The sequence below is a fragment of the Thalassophryne amazonica genome, chromosome 3 (assembly GCF_902500255.1).
Source record: "Thalassophryne amazonica chromosome 3, fThaAma1.1, whole genome shotgun sequence".
NCBI lineage: Eukaryota > Metazoa > Chordata > Actinopteri > Batrachoidiformes > Batrachoididae > Thalassophryne > Thalassophryne amazonica.
In genome coordinates this window covers 60645332-60661871 of record NC_047105.1, presented here as the reverse complement: position 1 = coordinate 60661871, position 16540 = coordinate 60645332, and the positions used below count along the sequence as shown (strand labels likewise).

General features: G+C 46.4%; 1 protein-coding gene across 1 annotated transcript; it reads left to right on the top strand.

The window, feature by feature from the left end:
- Window positions 1–2145: 2145 nt before the first annotated feature.
- On the top strand, window positions 2146–15950 carry LOC117507772 (kelch repeat and BTB domain-containing protein 12-like). The gene is made up of 4 exons (XM_034167579.1): window positions 2146–3306; window positions 10362–10632; window positions 15599–15632; window positions 15775–15950. Exons 1-4 carry the CDS (start codon window positions 2234–2236, stop codon window positions 15948–15950), a joined length of 1554 nt encoding a protein of 517 aa, XP_034023470.1. The 5' UTR covers window positions 2146–2233.
- The last annotated feature ends 590 nt before the right edge of the window (window positions 15951–16540 follow it).

Below are 16540 nucleotides of genomic sequence, written 5' to 3'. Positions count from 1 at the left end.
TCATTATGATAATATTGAACAGAAGTTATATTTATATTATTTTTCTTATTCCATACACAAACAAAAAGGTAATGAAACATGAAATGCTGTTTATAGCTCAAACCACATCGATCAAGTCATTATCAATACAAATAGAAATACGTAACATGCAAATTAATGATCTCCTGAAAACCAAGTTAATCTCTATGCATCCTGACGTCTTAAAAAACTGTAGTGTAATTTAAATTGGATGCCATATATAAAGCCACACTAGTTTAAATTAATTTTCAATAATAATTTGTCTTAATATATTAAGTTCTGTTTTTTGAAAGATGTGAGCATAGACTTGCTCTTTAAGAGAACACTGACATGAAATCTGAATCCGGCTTTGGAGCATGCGTCATATCACTCCTTTAAAGACCTGAGTGCATGTGACAGACACCACCAAACAAGAAGTGAGAATTAGCCCAAACATAATGCTTCAAAACGCAAGATAACAGAACTCTGTATTGCAAAATAACTCACATTTGTTAATAGCTCTATGTTAAAATCCTACTGTTCACTGATCCTTCAATCCCTTGAGGCCCAATTGCTGGAAAACAGATCAGTGTCTATTTTTGGGTTAGTAACTCACAGGCCTACACCAGTGGAGGGGGCACATAGTTTTGTCTTTGGCAACTGCTCAGACCTTCTGTAGCCCCCATCTGATACATTTAGAAACATTAACAACACATGCTGCCCGATGAAAAACATCAACATTTACTGATGTTATCAGACCAGCCAACGATAACGACAAGATTTTCAGAAATAAGAGGAGCTGATGAAATTGGTAAGGATTTTTATGGGGAACTGAATGTTCCAAGATGTAGATCAGCTATAATGATAACATCTAATGACACACAACTTTGTAGGCATTTGCAAGAAAATAGTCTTTAATTGTTAAAATATTTATGTGCCAGTTACAGCTCAATTGGTAAGGTGGTTATTCACTGATTGAAAGGTTGGTTGGTTTGATCCACAACTGTGGCAGTGTGTTTAAGTGTTGTTGAGCAAGACAACTCCTAACCTGCTCAACCTTGTGGCACTATGCTTGTTCAGACTGTCAGTGAAAATCGATTTAAGTGCATATCTGATTTGAATCTGATTCTGAACAGTCAAAAGCCACATGAAATCTGTTTTTTTTTTTGTTTTTTTTAGTTTCAAGCCTTGTTCAAATCCATTTTGGTCTGAACACTCAGATCAGATTCTGGGTGTGTTTTGTTATGTCTCCACGTAAAGCTCACAGGGGCAGTTTTATGTGGTGAGAGCTGTACTCTAACCCCGGGAACTCACAGCTACTGCCGCATTGCTTATCTCCGCTCCGGACAATTTTCAACCCACTCCAATAAAATCTCTCACTGCTGTCTCCAAAAAAGAAAATAGAATGCTCGACATGAGGTGTTCTTACAGGGACATGTTGTTGGTTGACAGCTGTTGTTCAACTAAATGAACCAGTGGGGAAGGAAAAAAAACATAACATACACACAAACCTAAACTAACTTGTAAAATTACACGCAAAAACAGTCACAGAAGACAAAGTGTAGAATAAAACTATAAGACAAAGGATGCGGAAAGACTGAGCAGTGACGCAACAGCTGTCTTTCACCTGCTGCGTGTTGTTTGTGTCTGACGCGCACAGCGTGCTTCATACTTAATAACACACAGATGCATTCTGGGTCAGTCATGCTGCACATGCGTGGTGTGAGTTACTTAGTTACTGCTTCAGTATTAGAGAATAAGGTGGTGCACCTATTTTTATTCAAAAATGCCTCTCCACACTTCTTGTTGTGTGATATGTCATTAATATAGAAAACAATGTGAATAAAGCTGAAAATTTGATATATATATATATATGTATGTATGTGTGTGTAATTTAGATAGTCAATCAGTGAGATCAGATATGCAATAAATCGATTTGAACTGGGAGTCTGAACAAAGCCTGAGCCCTCTTTGATCATACAGAGGAACAATTAATAATGTTATATTGTTAAATACGACAATAATGAGTTATCTTTAATGATACGTCTCTCAAAAGGTAAATGGAAAAATTCATATTTTATTATTGCAGCTAAATTTACAGTTTAACCTAACACAAAGCTCAACTATTTTCTTCCCCCAGATACCCAGGATGCGTCCAGTCCATACGGATTAAAATAAAACCTCCAGTGTAAACATTTGTAAATACTTATCACTGTTGCTAACACAGAGAAGCGACATGGATCTAGCAGCCAAACATGGCCTGGTGCTGCTTAACCAGCTGAGGAACATGAGAGAGTCTGAGCATTTGACCGATGTGGTGTTGGTTGCTGAGGGCATCAGTTTCCCCTGTCACAGGGTTGTTTTATCTGCCTTCAGCCCATACTTTCGAGTTATGTTCACGTGTGGCCTGCGTGAATGCAACAACAGACAAATATTCCTGCATGACACCCCCGCAGACAGCCTGGCTCTTCTGCTAAACTACATATACTGTTCCGATCTTCCTCTCACCAACTCCAATGTGCAAGGAATCTCCATTGCAGCCTTTCTGTTGCAGATGGATGAAGTTGTCACTCGCTGTCAGCAGTACATGATGGAGAACATGGATGCCTCCAACTGCCTTGGAGTCTATTATTTTGCCCGTGACCTTGGTGTAGAAGATCTGGCTGACCATGCTCAGCGCTTCCTGCGGCAGAATTTTGTTCAAGTCTGTCAAAATGAAGAGGTGCTAGAGCTCGAGGCCCATCAGCTAGGAAAGCTCATAACATCTGATGACCTCAATGTTTCACGAGAGGAGACCATTTTAGATATAGTCCTCCGCTGGGTCAAACACAGCACTCTGGTGGATGGAGAGCTACGTATAAGGCATCTCCCAGAGCTTTTGAGGAAAGTCCGTTTGCCACTGATAAGCTCTGACTATTTAAAAGAGACGATGAAGAGAAACACTGTCCTGCTAGCCGATGCTGAATGTCTGGAGATGCTGAATGAAGCTTTGCAGATCACAGAGATGCACCCATCAGCTGCACCACGTAAACTAAAACTGCGTTATGGCATGGAGACCACAGATCTGCTGCTCTGTATTGGTAATGACGGTGGTGGAATCAGGTCACGATATGGCAACTATGCAGAGCACAGTTTTTGCTATTCTCCATGCACAGGCCGCACCTACTACATTACTTCACCTCGGTATGGACAAGCTCTGGGGTACGTGTGTGCTGGTGTTGTAACTGAAGGAAATGACATTATAGTGTCAGGAGAAGCAAGTGCGCGCAGAATGGCCCGACAAAAGAACATGAATGTGGAGATTTGCAGGTAAGAAAGACCATTACTTATTATACACTGCTAATAAATAAATAGATAAATAAATTAAATAAAGGAATACTTTGAAAACACATCAGATCTCAATGGGGGGAAAAATGATATCTTTCATGATATGGACTGGAAAATGTGTTAGGAATGAAAAGATGCCACATCATTTGATGGAAATGAAAACTGTCAACCTACAGAGGGCTGAATTCAAAGACAACCCAAAAATCAAGGCGAAAAAATGATGTGGCAGGCTTATCCATTTTGCCAAAATTTCATTGCAACAACTCAAAATGGCACTCAGTAGTTGGTATGGCCCCCACCTGCTTGTATGCATGCCTGACAGCATCAGGGCAAGCTCTTAATGAGATGACAGATGGTGTCCTGGGGGATCTCTACTGGGCTACTGGGCACTCGGAGGTGCAACTTAGTGGTGTCAAATGGACTGAAACATCATATCCCAGAGGTGTTCTCTTGGATTTAAGTCAGGCAAGGATGGGGGCCAGTCACTGGTATTAATTCCTTCATCCTCCAGCAACTGCCTGCATACTCTCACCACGAGGCTGGGCATTGACATGCACCAGGAGGAGCCCAGGACCCTCTGCATAGGGTCTGACAGTGGGTCCAAGGATTTCATCGCAATACCTAAAAGCAGTCAGGGTGCTGTTGTCTAGCCTGTAGAGGTTTGTGCATCCTTCCAGGGATATGCTTCCCCAGACCATCACTAACGCACTACCAAATCAGCAATGCTGAATGACGTTGCAGGCAGCATAACGTTCTCCATGCATCTGCAAACCCTTTGAAGTCAGTCACATGTACTCAGGATGAACCTGCTCTCAACTGTGAAAAGCACAGGGCACCAGTGGCAGACCTGCCAATTCTGGTGTTCTATGGCTTCACGGAGCCAGTCAGTGAGCACAGGGTCCACTACAGGACTCCGGGCCCTCATGCCACCCTCATGAAGTCTGTTTCTGATTGTTTGGTCAGAGACATTCACACAAGTGGCCTGTTGGAGGTCCTTTTGTAGGACTCTGGCAGTCCTTATCCTGTTCCTTCTTGCACAAAGGAGCAGATATTGGTCCTACTGATGGGTTAAGGAGCTTCTACGGCCCTATCCAGCTCTCCTAGAGTAACTGCCTGTCTCCCTGGAATCTCCTCCATGCTCTTCACTGTGCTGGGAGACACAGTAAACCTTCTGGCAATGGCACGTGTTGATGTGCCATCCTGGAGGAGGTGGACTACCTGTGCGACCTCTGCTGGTTCGATAACACACCATGCGACCAGATGTGACACTGACCAGAAAAAGATGAGGAGGAAAAAATATCTGTGGCCTCCACCTGTAAAGCCATTCCTGTTTTGGGGGTCCTCTCATTGTTGCTTCTCTAGTGCACATGTTGTTAATTTCATTAACACCAAATAAATAAAAATCCCTGCGAAATGCTGTTTCTGTATTCTCTATTCAGCAACACCTAGATGCATTTATACCAGACCATGATTCAGCAAGGTGTACCAAAGGTGTTGACTTTTTAGCCAGACATTTCAAATGTTCTTTGTTGCTTGTCATCATAACGTCATCCGGTTGGTAAGTGTGATGTAACGCATCATGTGATTTTCAACTTCCGGGTCCAAACAAAAAAGGTATGCTGTCATTAACACTGAGAAGGGCACTGAGATGCTCTGATCAGGCTGCACTTAAACCGCTGCACACGAACAACAGCATTAACATTGCAACATAAAACTCTTTGTATATGGTGCCTAAAACTCTCCTGGATATATTAACTGGGTTTTTAGATGCTGTTTTTGCATTTGTTTATGTAAAAATGTCAGAAGCTCGGGTCATTTCTCCATTATTTTTAATGGGAGTTGCTGTGAGCTGCGATCGGTTCCTGTTCATGTCGTTCTGGTGGAAAGTGAAGTTTGCACTTTAAGGTCCTGTTTACTATCCTTTACAACACTGTTTGTCCTCTGTTCCAGAGTAATATATACAGTGAGGAAAATAAGTATTTGAACACCCTGCAATTTTGCAAGTTCTCCCACTTAGAAATCATGGAGGGGTCTGAAATTTCTAAAAAAAAAAAAAAAAAAAAAAATCCAGAAATCACAATGTATGATTTTTTTTAATAATTTGTTTGTATGTTACTGCTGCAAATAAGTATTTGAACACCTGTGAAAATCAATGTTAATATTTGGTACAGTAGCCTTTGTTTGCAATTACAGAGGTCAAATGTTTCCTGTAGGTTTTCACCAGGTTTGCACACACTGCAGCAGGGATTTTGGTCCACTCCTCCACACAGATCTTCTCTAGATCTTTCAGGTTTGGAGTTTCAGCTCCCTCCAAAGATTTTCTATTGAGTTCATGTCTGGAGACTGGCCAGGGCACTCCAGGACCTTGAAATGCTTCTTACAGAGCCCCTCCTTAGTTGCCCTGGCTGTGTGTTTGGGGTCATTGTCATGCTGGAAGACCCAGCCATGACCCATCTTCAATGCTCTTACTGAGGGAAGGCGGAAGTTTGACAAAATCTCGCAATACATGACCCCATCCATCCTCCCTTCAATACGGTGCAGTCGTCCTTTCCCCTTTGCAGAAGAGCACCCCCAGAGTATGATGTTTCCACCCCCACGCTTCACGGTTGGGATGGTTTTCTTGGGGTTGTTCTCATCCTCTAAACATGGTAAGTGGAGTTGATTCCAAAAAGCTCTATTCTGGTCTCATCTGACCATATGACCTTCTCCCATGCCTCCTCTGGATCATCCAGATGGTTACTGGTGAACTTCAAATGCGCCTGGACATTTGTTGGCTTGAGCAGGGGGACCTTTCTGCCCTGCAGGATTTTAAACCATGACAGCATCATGTGTTACTAATGTAATCTTTGTGACTGTGGTCCCAGCTCTCTTCAGGTCATTGACCAGGTCCTCCTGTGTAGTTCTGGGCTTTCTCAGAATCATCCTTACCCCACAAAGTGAGATCTTGCATGGAATCCCAGACCAAGGGAGACTGACAGTCATCTTGTGTTTCTTCCACTTTCTAATAAATAATCATAACAGTTGTTGTCTTCTACCAAGCTGCTTGCCTGTTGTCCATCCCAGCCTTGTGCAGGTCTACATTTTTGTCCCTGGCGTCCTTAGACTGCTCTTTGGTCTTGGCTATGGTGGACAAGTTGGAGTGTGATTGATTGAGTGTGTGAACAGGTGTCTTTTATACAGGTAACAAGTTCAAACAGGTGCAATTAATACAGGTAAAGAGTGCAGAATAAGAGGGCTTCTTAAAGAAAAATTAACAGGTCTGTGTGAGCCAGAATTCTTGCTAGTTGGTAGGTGTTCAAATACTTATTTGCAGCAGTAACATGCAAATAAATTATTTAAAAAAATCATACATTGTGATTTCCGGATTTCTTTTTTTTTTTTTTTTTTTTTTTTTAGATTATGTCTCTCACAGTGGACATGCACCTAAGATGAAAATTTCAGACCCCTCCATGATTTCTAAGTGGGATAACTTGCAAAATCGCAGGGTGTTCAAATACTTATTTTCCTCACTGTATAAGATGTCTGAAATTTGATTTGCATTTATTAAATTCCACGCAGATTAAATGTAGCAGACACGGATTATTTGGGATATTTGTTTTAGCAAGTTTTCAGGGTCTCATGGATGCAGTCTCTTATTAACACGATGAAAAGTATTAAAAAAAAAAACATTTTAGTAGTACAGTGGAACCTTGAGTTACTAGTTTAATTTGTTCCGTGACAAGCTCGTAAGCCAGTCTGCTCATATTTCAAACGAATTTCCCCCACTGAAAATAACTAAATATAACTAATAATTTTAATCCATTCCAGCCTTGTAAAACATCCCCAAATCACTCTAAATTATGAAAAGATTATGTTTTTATTGACAAACAGACATGTATATTTTACCTGTGTATAATAAAATATATAAAGTAAAAGAAAAACGTTTTATTAAGTGTTCTTACCTTAGAAACAGACGAATGCAGTTAACAGCAGGTGGAGGCAGAAAAGGGAGGGAACGGAGGTTTGGGCACACTGTACGAGGTCTGTTAGAAAAGTATCAGACCTTTTTATTTTTTCAAAAACCTGATGGATTTGAATCACGTGTGCTTGCATGAGCAAACCTTGAACCTTCGTGCGCATGCGTGAACTTTTTCACGCCTGTCGATTGCATCATTTCCTGGTAAGCAGCCTTTGTGTGGGACGTGTGTCGTGCGCTCGTCGTTTTTTTCATTCCAAGGAAAAAGAAGGAACGACTGGAGCAGCTCTGCATCAAATTTTGCCAGAAACTGGGCGACAGCCAGGTGAAAACCATGCGGATGATTCAGACGGCTTTCGGTGACTTTTCAGTCGTGTGACTATCCGAGAAATTGTGGAAGAGGTGGGCATGTCACATGTCCTGTGAGACTTCATCACGGAGGCGCTTCTGCTCCGCCGTCAAAAACTTCAGGAAAGAATTTCGCCGCCACTCTTTTCATGGTAAAATCTTCTTCCACAGTGGATTGTACCGAAAAAGTGCTGATGTCCACCTCTTCCGCAATTTCTTGGACAGTCACACGACGGTCCCTCATCACCACAGCATTCACTTTGGAATGATCTTATCATTTCAGCATGTTGATGGCCGACCGGAGCGTGGCTCGCTCTCCACCGTTGTGTGGCCGTCTTTAAATCGGTTGTACCGCTCCTTAATCTGTGTGATGCCCATAGGATCGTCACCAAAAGCCGTCTGAATAATCCGAATGTTTTCCACCTGGCTGTCACCCAGTTTCTGGCAAAATTTGATGCGCCGCTGCTCCAGTCATTCCGTCTTTTTCCTTGGAATGCAAAAACGCCGAGCACACGACACACACCTCACACAAAGGCTGCTTACCAGGAAATGGTGCAATCGACAGGCATGAAAAAGTTCATGCATGCGCACAAAGGTTCAGGGTTTGCTCATGCAAGCACACGTGATTCAAATCCATCAGGTTTTTGAAAAAAATAAAAAGGTCTGATACTTTTCTAACATTTAATTCTAACTTTTCTACTTTTCTAAACACAAACTAAACTTAAACTGTAGATCCTTAAAAGGATCATACAGACATAACTTTAATTGTAAACTTGCAGGTCTTAGGACCCGGAAACAGATTTATCACGTGATGCGTTACGTCAGAGCTTAACAACTGGACAGCATCACAATCAAGACTGTAGAAGTTAATAAAGAACAGGTTATAACGTTTCTTTTCTCTGTGGTGTATTTTGTGGTAAAATATGCATCAAAATGCAGAAAATGGCACCTAAAAAAATTCAAAAATGTTGTGGGGGGCCGGCCCCCCAAGACCCTCCACCTTTAGTCATGCCTTACGCATTCACAAATCCATGCCCCCCCCCTTACAAAATCCTGGATCTGCCCCTGTTACCACCCCCTCTGCTACTTAACTGACCAGATCAATACCCCAGTTGAATTGGCTTGATGCTATACTCTGATTAAAAAGTGTTAATTAAATTTTTTTGAGCATTGTATATACTTATTGACTTATCTCATGAAAAGAAGCTGCAAAAGTGATGATTTAATTCTAATATTAGAAGAAATTAACTCTGTCCAGTTTTGTTTTGTTTTTTTTACATGCTGCAGGCCTTATATGCAGGATGGATGTATATTAACTCATGAAATAAAGTTGACCATACAAAACATGAAATATCTTGATTTCATGTGCCCTGCAATTAAACAAGTCAAAGTAAATGTAAGGTTTACTGCATTTAGTTATTTGCATTTTCCATATCATACCAACTTCTTCTGCTTTTGGGTTGTGAAACAACACACTGACTTACACATTGTACATTTTAGTGGATGTGCCTGCAGTAAGCGTTAATGACCTAAGCCGCCCACTAGTGCAGGGTTGAGCAATAAGAGCCTATACGGTTCAGGTGTCCCGCGCTTCAGTGGGCGGTTTTACTGATGATATCCTCCTCTCAGCTTGAAGTCTTAACCATCTGTGAAATCACCTGCTGAGGTGATCAGCAGTAAGGAAAACATGCACAATCTTCACCCTTCATGGCACACTACTGCCCACATCTGCACAAGAATAGAACATTTTGGCTTCACTTTTCAAAACCTGCAGTTACTTGTTGTGTGGGCCGCTGAAGAGGAGGTACTGCTGGCCCACCACCACCAGAGGGCGCCCTGTCTGGAGTGCGGGCTCCAGGCACCAGAGGGCGCTGCCGCCTCACAGGAGCAGCCGGGGTGACAGCTGTCACTTACAGCTGTCACCAATCATCTGATCAGCAGTGGTATATCAGCAAGACGACATCTCCACCTCTTTGCCGAGATATCGCTCTACCTAGGAGGTACAGTACTCAGCCGACTGTGTTGTCTTTTTGACATTAACACTTTGTTACTTTTGTGCGTTAAATAGCAGACATTCTTCCAACGAGAGGTGGAGGTGGTTTTCCCGCCATACGGGTTGCTGGGTGCAAACGCACCCACATTTAACTGTTTTTGTTCCTCGCCAGCAGTACCAGATCCGACACGCGGAGGCAGTGGCCACCTGGGAGTTCGGGACTTGGCGGCTCCAGTATTCCCGGGGTTCGGTGGCGGAGGAAATCGTGTGGTTCCGGTTCTGCTTTGGACAGACGTCTCTTATCTTCGAGCCTGCCCACGTGACACATTTTGTGAATTGACTTCTTGTCTATTGTTGTAATCTGTTGTGTTTGTTGTGCTTATTCACAACAGTAAAGTGTTGTTATTTGACTTCCTCCATTGTCCGTTCATTTGCGCCCCCTGTTGTGGGTCCGTGTTCCTACACTTTCCCAACAGTTACTGACAGCCATTCTGAAGGATACATGGTCGCCTACAGAAATCATGAGTAAGATTACTTGCAAATTTGTTTTTTATTGTTTGTATTTTATGTTCAAAGTTTCTTACAGAGGATTAATTCACCATTCAAATTGTAAACTGATAGTTTTTCAGCATATGTTTGATTCATGGTGCCTTTTGATGATATATTTTGTCACTGACAAGCCACTACTGGATAACACTTATCTTGCCCAATAAGTATGCCTCTGGATATTGTATTCACCAGGTACAAAGTAGAGTCTCAAGGCTCCTGGGAACACCTGACACCAGCAGAATACAGAGATTCTTACGCACTGGGATCGGTGGGGGACACTCTGTACTTGCTGGGTGGACTTATGAAGCTGAAGAACCATTATCTCATCACTAACTCTGTGGAGCGATTGTCTTTACAAGGCGGACCCTGGCGAACAGCAGCACCCCTCCCTATGCCTTTAGCCTATCATAACGTGATCAGACTGAATGATCGCCTGTACGTGATAGGGGGGCGAACCCCACAGGTGAAGTGAAATCACATACACTAATGTGAAACATTGAATTGCTCAACAATTTTTCTTAATCTTAATTAGAGGGTACTTAATCAGACTTCAAACACATATTTAATATGATTTGTACCGTATGTGACTCAATGAATGCACCTGCTCTACTTTTCCGTACCCTGTTGTGTTTGTTGTGCTTATTCACAACAGTAAAGTGTTGTTATTTGACTTCCTCCATTGTCCGTTCATTTGCGCTCCCTGTTGTGGGTCCGTGTTCCTACACTTTCCCAACAGGATATCTCGGCCAGCGTCATGGACTCCAAGGGGCGTCACCCGGCTGTTGAACGACCAATGGGAGAGCAGGGAGCGCAGGCGTCTGCAGGAGACGTGATTGGTGAGCTGCAGCACATTCTCACCGCCTTTACGGCTCGGTTGGATCAAATGACTGAGCAAAACATCCTCCTGAACCGCAGGGTGGAGGCTCTCTCCGCACAGATGGCGGCGAGCGCTCAGGGCGCTGCTGCAGCTCGTCCTCCCTGCCGACCCTGTGCAGGATATAAACGTTCCAGTGGTGGTTCAACAACCCCTCCCACCATCCCCTGAAGCATACATAAGCCCTCCTGAGCCGTACGGAGGTTGTGTGGAGACGTGCGCGGATTTTCTTATGCAGTGTTCGCTCATCTTCGCACAACGTCCCGTCATGTACGCGTCAGATGCTAGTAAAATAGCTTATGTGATTGCTCTGCTTCGGGGTAAAGCACGCGCCTGGGCTACGGCGCTCTGTGAACAGAACTCACGGTTGTTATCAGCATACACTGGGTTTGTGGGGGAGTTCAGAACAGTGTTTGATCACCCTAACAGAGGAGAGACCGCTTCAACCGTGCTGCTGTCAATGAGACAGGGACGCGAGAGCGCAGCCGCTTATGCAGTCAACTTCCGCATCGCGGCTGCGAGGTCCGGCTGGAATAACGTTGCGCTCCGCGCCGCCTTCATAAACGGACTGTCGTTGGTTCTGAAGGAGCAGCTGGTAGCTAAGGAGGAACCGCGGGATTTAGATGGGCTTATCGATCTCGTTATACGGTTAGACAATCGGTTGGAGGAACGCCGTTGGGAGCGAGGCAAAGGACGTGACCGGATACTGCGCCGCCCCTCTCCCTTCCGGGTTCGAAAAGGGGCCGCCCTCCCAACGCTCCACAGCCGCAGCGCTTTGTGGGGCAACAGCTCCCCCTGCTGACGTTGTTAGGGAAACGCACAGGGCCAAAATGGGGAGGCTGATCCGTGGAGAGTGTTTTCTCTGCAGCTCAACTGAGCACACACAGAGAAACTGCCCCAAACAGTCAAAACGACAACACTCGCCCTTAGAGACTGGGCTAAGGGGGGTCAAAACATTCAAGTGAGACACACACAAATTGCCACACGACTCCCAGTCACAGTCCTGAGCGGGGATTTAACCCTTCAAGCCCGAGCACTGGTGGACACGGGTCAGAAGGGAATCTGCTAGACAGCAGATGGGCAAGGGAGGTAGGGCTCCCTCTGGTGGCGCTTCCTTCGCCATTGCAGGTGCGGGCACTAGATGGCACCCTCCTCCCTTTACTCACACACAAGACACAACCAGTAACTCTGGTGGTGTCTGGAAACCACCGGGAGGAGATTGAGTTTTTTGTAACTCCTTCTACCTCCCGCGTGATTTTGGGCATCCCATGGATGTTGAAGCACAAACCCCGGATTGATTGGCCATCTGGGGTGGTGGTTCAGTGGAGCGAAACCTGCCATCGGGGGTGTTTAGGATCCTCGGTTCCTCCCGGTTCACAGGCTAAGGAGGAGGTCAAAGTCCCTCCCAATCTGACGGCAGTGCCGGTTGAGTACCATGATCTTGCTGACGTCTTCAGTAAGGATCTGGCACTCATCCTTCCCCCGCACCGTCCGTATGATTGTGCCATTGATTTGGTTCCAGGCGCTGAGTTCCCGTCCAGCAGGCTGTACAACCTCTCACGACCTGAGCGCGAATCAATGGAGACCTACATCCGGGACTCATTAGCTGCCAGGCTGATCCAGAACTCCACCTCCCCGATAGGGGCAGGTTTCTTTTTTGTGGGCAAGAAGATGGCAGACTTCGTCCATGTATTGATTACAGGGGGCTGAATGAGATTACGGTTCGCAACCGATACCCGTTGCCATTGTTAGATTCCGTGTTCACCCCCCTGCATGGAGCCAAATCTTTACTAAGCTGGATCTTAGAAATGCGTATCACCTGGTTCGGATCCGGAAGGGAGACCGAATGGAAGACGGCATTTAACACCCCATTAGGTCACTTTGAGTACCTGGTCATGCCGTTCGGCCTCACCAACATCCCCGCGACGTTCCAAGCCTTGGTTAACGACATCTGCGGGACTTCCTGCACCGATTCGTCTTCGTATATCTGGACGATATTCTCATCTTTTCTCCGGATCCTGAGACCCATGTCCAGCATGTACGTCAGGTCCTGCAGCGGTTGTTAGAGAACCGACTGTTTGTGAAGGGCGAGAAGTGCGAGTTTCACCGAACGTCTTTGTCCTTCCTGAGGTTTATCATCTCCTCTAACTCCGTCGCCCCTGATCCGGCCAAGGTTGCGGCGGTGAGAGATTGGCCCCAACCAACAAGCCGTAGGAAGCTGCAACAGTTCCTCGGCTTCGCTAATTTCTATAGGAGGTTCATTAAGGGCTACAGTCAGGTAGTTAGCCCCCTGACAGCCCTGACCTCTCCAAAAGTCCCCTTCACCTGGTCGGATCGGTGCGAAGCCGCGTTCAAGGAGTTGAAACGACGGTTCTCTACTGCGCAGTTTTGGTGCAGCCCGACCCTAGCCGCCAGTTCATGGTTGAAGTGGACGCCTCTGACTCAGGGATAGGAGCCGTGCTGTCCCAGAGCGGAGAGACCGATAGGTACTTCACCGTGTGCCTACTTTTCATGCAGGTTGACCCCGGCTGAACGGAACTATGACGTCTGGGCAATCGAGAACTCCTTGCGGTGAAAGAGGCTCTTGAAGAGTGGAGACTCTGTTGGAGGGAACGTCCGTGCCATTCACGGTTTTCACTGACCACCGGAACCTGGAGTATATCAGGACCGCCAAGCGGCTGAACCCCAGGCAAGCCCGCTGGTCACTGTTCTTCGGCCGTTTTGACTTCCGGATCACCTACCGCCCGGGGACCAAAAACCAGAGATCGGATGCCTTGTCCCGGGTGCATGAAGACGAAGTCAAAACGGAGTTGTCGGATCCACCGGAACCTATCATCCCGGAGTCCGCTATCGTGGCCACCCTCACCTGGGACGTAGAGAAAACCGTCCGGGAGGCCCTGGCACGGATCCCGGATCCCGGAACTGGGCCGAAGAACAAACTTTACGTCCCACCAGAGGCCAGGGCTGCAGTCCTGGACTTCTGTCACGGCTCCAAGTTCTCCTGTCATCCAGGGGTGCGTAGGATCGTGGCAGTTGTCCGGCAGCGCTTCTGGTGGGCGTCCCTGGAGGCCGACGTCCGGGATATCCAGGCCTGCACCACCTGCGCCAGGGACAAGGCTGACCACCGCAGGGCATCGGGACTGCTCCAGCCGCTGCCTGTGCCTCATCGCCCCTGGTCCCACATCGACCTGGATTTTGTCACGGGCCTCCCGCCGTCCCAGGGCAACACCACCATCCTCACGATAGTGGACCGATTCTCCAAGGCGGCCCACTTCGTGGCCCTCCCAAAGCTCCCGACTGCCCAGGAGACAGCGGACCTGGTCCACCACGTCGTCCGGCTGCATGGGATTCCAACAGACATCGTCTCGACCGCGGTCCCCAGTTCTCCTCGCAAGTCTGGAGGAGCTTCTGCCGGGAACTGGGGGCCATGGTGAGTCTCTCGTCCGGGTATCATCCTCAGACCAACGGGCAAGCAGAACGGGTCAATCAGGAGGTGGAACAGACCCTGCGCTGCGTGACGGCCGTGCACCCGGCGGTCTGGAGTACCCATTTGGCCTGGATCGAGTATGCCCATAACAGCCAGGTGTCTTCAGCCACCGGCCTCTCCCCTTTTGAGGTGTGTCTGGGGTATCAGCCCCGTTGTTTCCGGTGGTTGAGGGAGAGGTCGGTGTGCCCTCGGTCCAGGCCCACCTGCGGAAGTGCCGTGGGTGTGGAGCGCCGCCCGTTCTGCTTTGCTAAAGGCCCGGACGAGGGCACAAGCCCATGCAGACCGTCGGCGGACCCCGGCCCCTGCGTATCGGCCAGGGCAGGAGGTGTGGTTGTCCACAAAGGACATTCCCCTGATCCCTGAAAGTGGACTCCCTAAACTACAGGACCGTTACATCGGTCCCTTTAGAATCCTTAAGGTCATCAGTCCAGCCGCAGTGAGGCTTCAGCTTCCGGCCTCACTGCGGATATCCTGTTTTCCATGTGTCCCGGATAAAGCCGCATCACACCTCACCCCTCTGTGCTCCGGGTCCGGCGCCGCCTAATGCCCGGATCATCGATGGCGAGCCGGCTTGGACTGTGCGCCGGCTCTTGGATGTCCGTAGGATGGGCCGGGGCTTCCAGTATTTGGTGGACTGGGAGGGGTACGGACCCGAAGAACGCTCCTGGGTGAAGAGGAGCTTCATCCTGGACCCGGCCCTCCTGGCCGATTTCTACCGCCGCCACCCGGACAAGCCTGGTCGGGCGCCAGGAGGCGCCGTTGAGGGGGGGGTCCTGTTGTGTGGGCGCTGAAGAGGAGGTACTGCTGGCCCACCACCACCAGAGGGCGCCCTGTCTGGAGTGCGGGCTCCAGGCACCAGAGGGCGCTGCTGCTCACAGGAGCAGCCGGGGTGACAGCTGTCACTTATTCCAAGAGATTTGCAACACTTGAATTTTTTTTAAAATACTTGTTTAACCTGCTGACTTGCCAATAAAAATGACCTCTGGCCGCTTAAACACGCCAAACCACACACAAAAGTACTGCAATTTTGGCACCATTTGTCTGATCTGGATAAAATTGCCCTCAAAGATTAAGTCTTTGCACTATGAGCACATGCTCATATGTACTAACACCAATATGATGTAGTAGTCAATGAAAATAAACTTCCACTGTCTCCACATGGACAAAATTACAATAAAAGCATTCCAGTATATATAAATGAGGTTTTTTTTTTATGTTTGTTTATTTGTTTTTGTTCTTAACAGGCTGGATGGGGGAGCAGGATGAATATGCAATACATGGAGGCTGTGTGGTCACCCATGGCAACAAGTGGATTGCCAATAAATGGATCAACATTGATCCAGACTACCAGCGCCAAGCTCGCTACCAGCAGCTGGTGTCAGAGCAGCCAGAGGAGATGATGATGATGATGAAAGCCTGACTCTTAACCATAACCATAACTCGCACATTTCCAGCATCCATCAAGAGTTGTAGCCTTGTGCTGTGGAGAGTATATTAGAAAGTTTGATTCAGGGAATGAGGTCACAGTGATTTTATGCAAATACGAATAACATAGGTGAGTTTTGTTTCCCGTTTTCCCCATTTTAGGAATGTTGCCCTATAAACTCATTAAGAGTTCAAAGAAACTTTCCCTTTTGCATGTTAACGTTTGCCATCACTCTGGGTAAACACTGCACTTCCTATGCCCCATTTAGTTATTGCTGCTGTAAACCAAAAAGGCTCACACACTGTCACTGTAATGCATGTTTTCTCTCTTGAATTGCTTATTTATTTATTTTACATTAAGTACTCATTATATTGTTCAGATGTCCCATTTGATTCGTTCTTCCTCCTGTGAGTTTGAGAGGTTTTCCATGTTTGCTTGTTAATGTTCGGCCATGAGTCTAGATAGTGGTGTTGACCTGAAATAAATGCTTTTATACAACACAAGGAAAATTGCACTTTTTTGGCCTAATCTCCCATAACAGAAATAGACATTTGGGATACCCCAAAAGCATTTGTGATACTTTG

What these genes read in the sequence shown, in the direction of transcription:
- LOC117507772 (XM_034167579.1), top strand. Translation starts at nt 2,234, where the DNA reads ATGGATCTAGCAGCCAAACATGGCCTGGTGCTGCTTAACCAGCTGAGG. An exon ending in ATGAATGTGGAGATTTGCAG is followed by an intron (nt 3,307 to 10,361) that starts GTAAGAAAGACC and finishes TGTATTCACCAG; the next exon opens with GTACAAAGTAGAGTCTCAAG. An exon ending in CTATGAGCACATGCTCATAT is followed by an intron (nt 15,633 to 15,774) that starts GTACTAACACCA and finishes TGTTCTTAACAG; the next exon opens with GCTGGATGGGGGAGCAGGAT.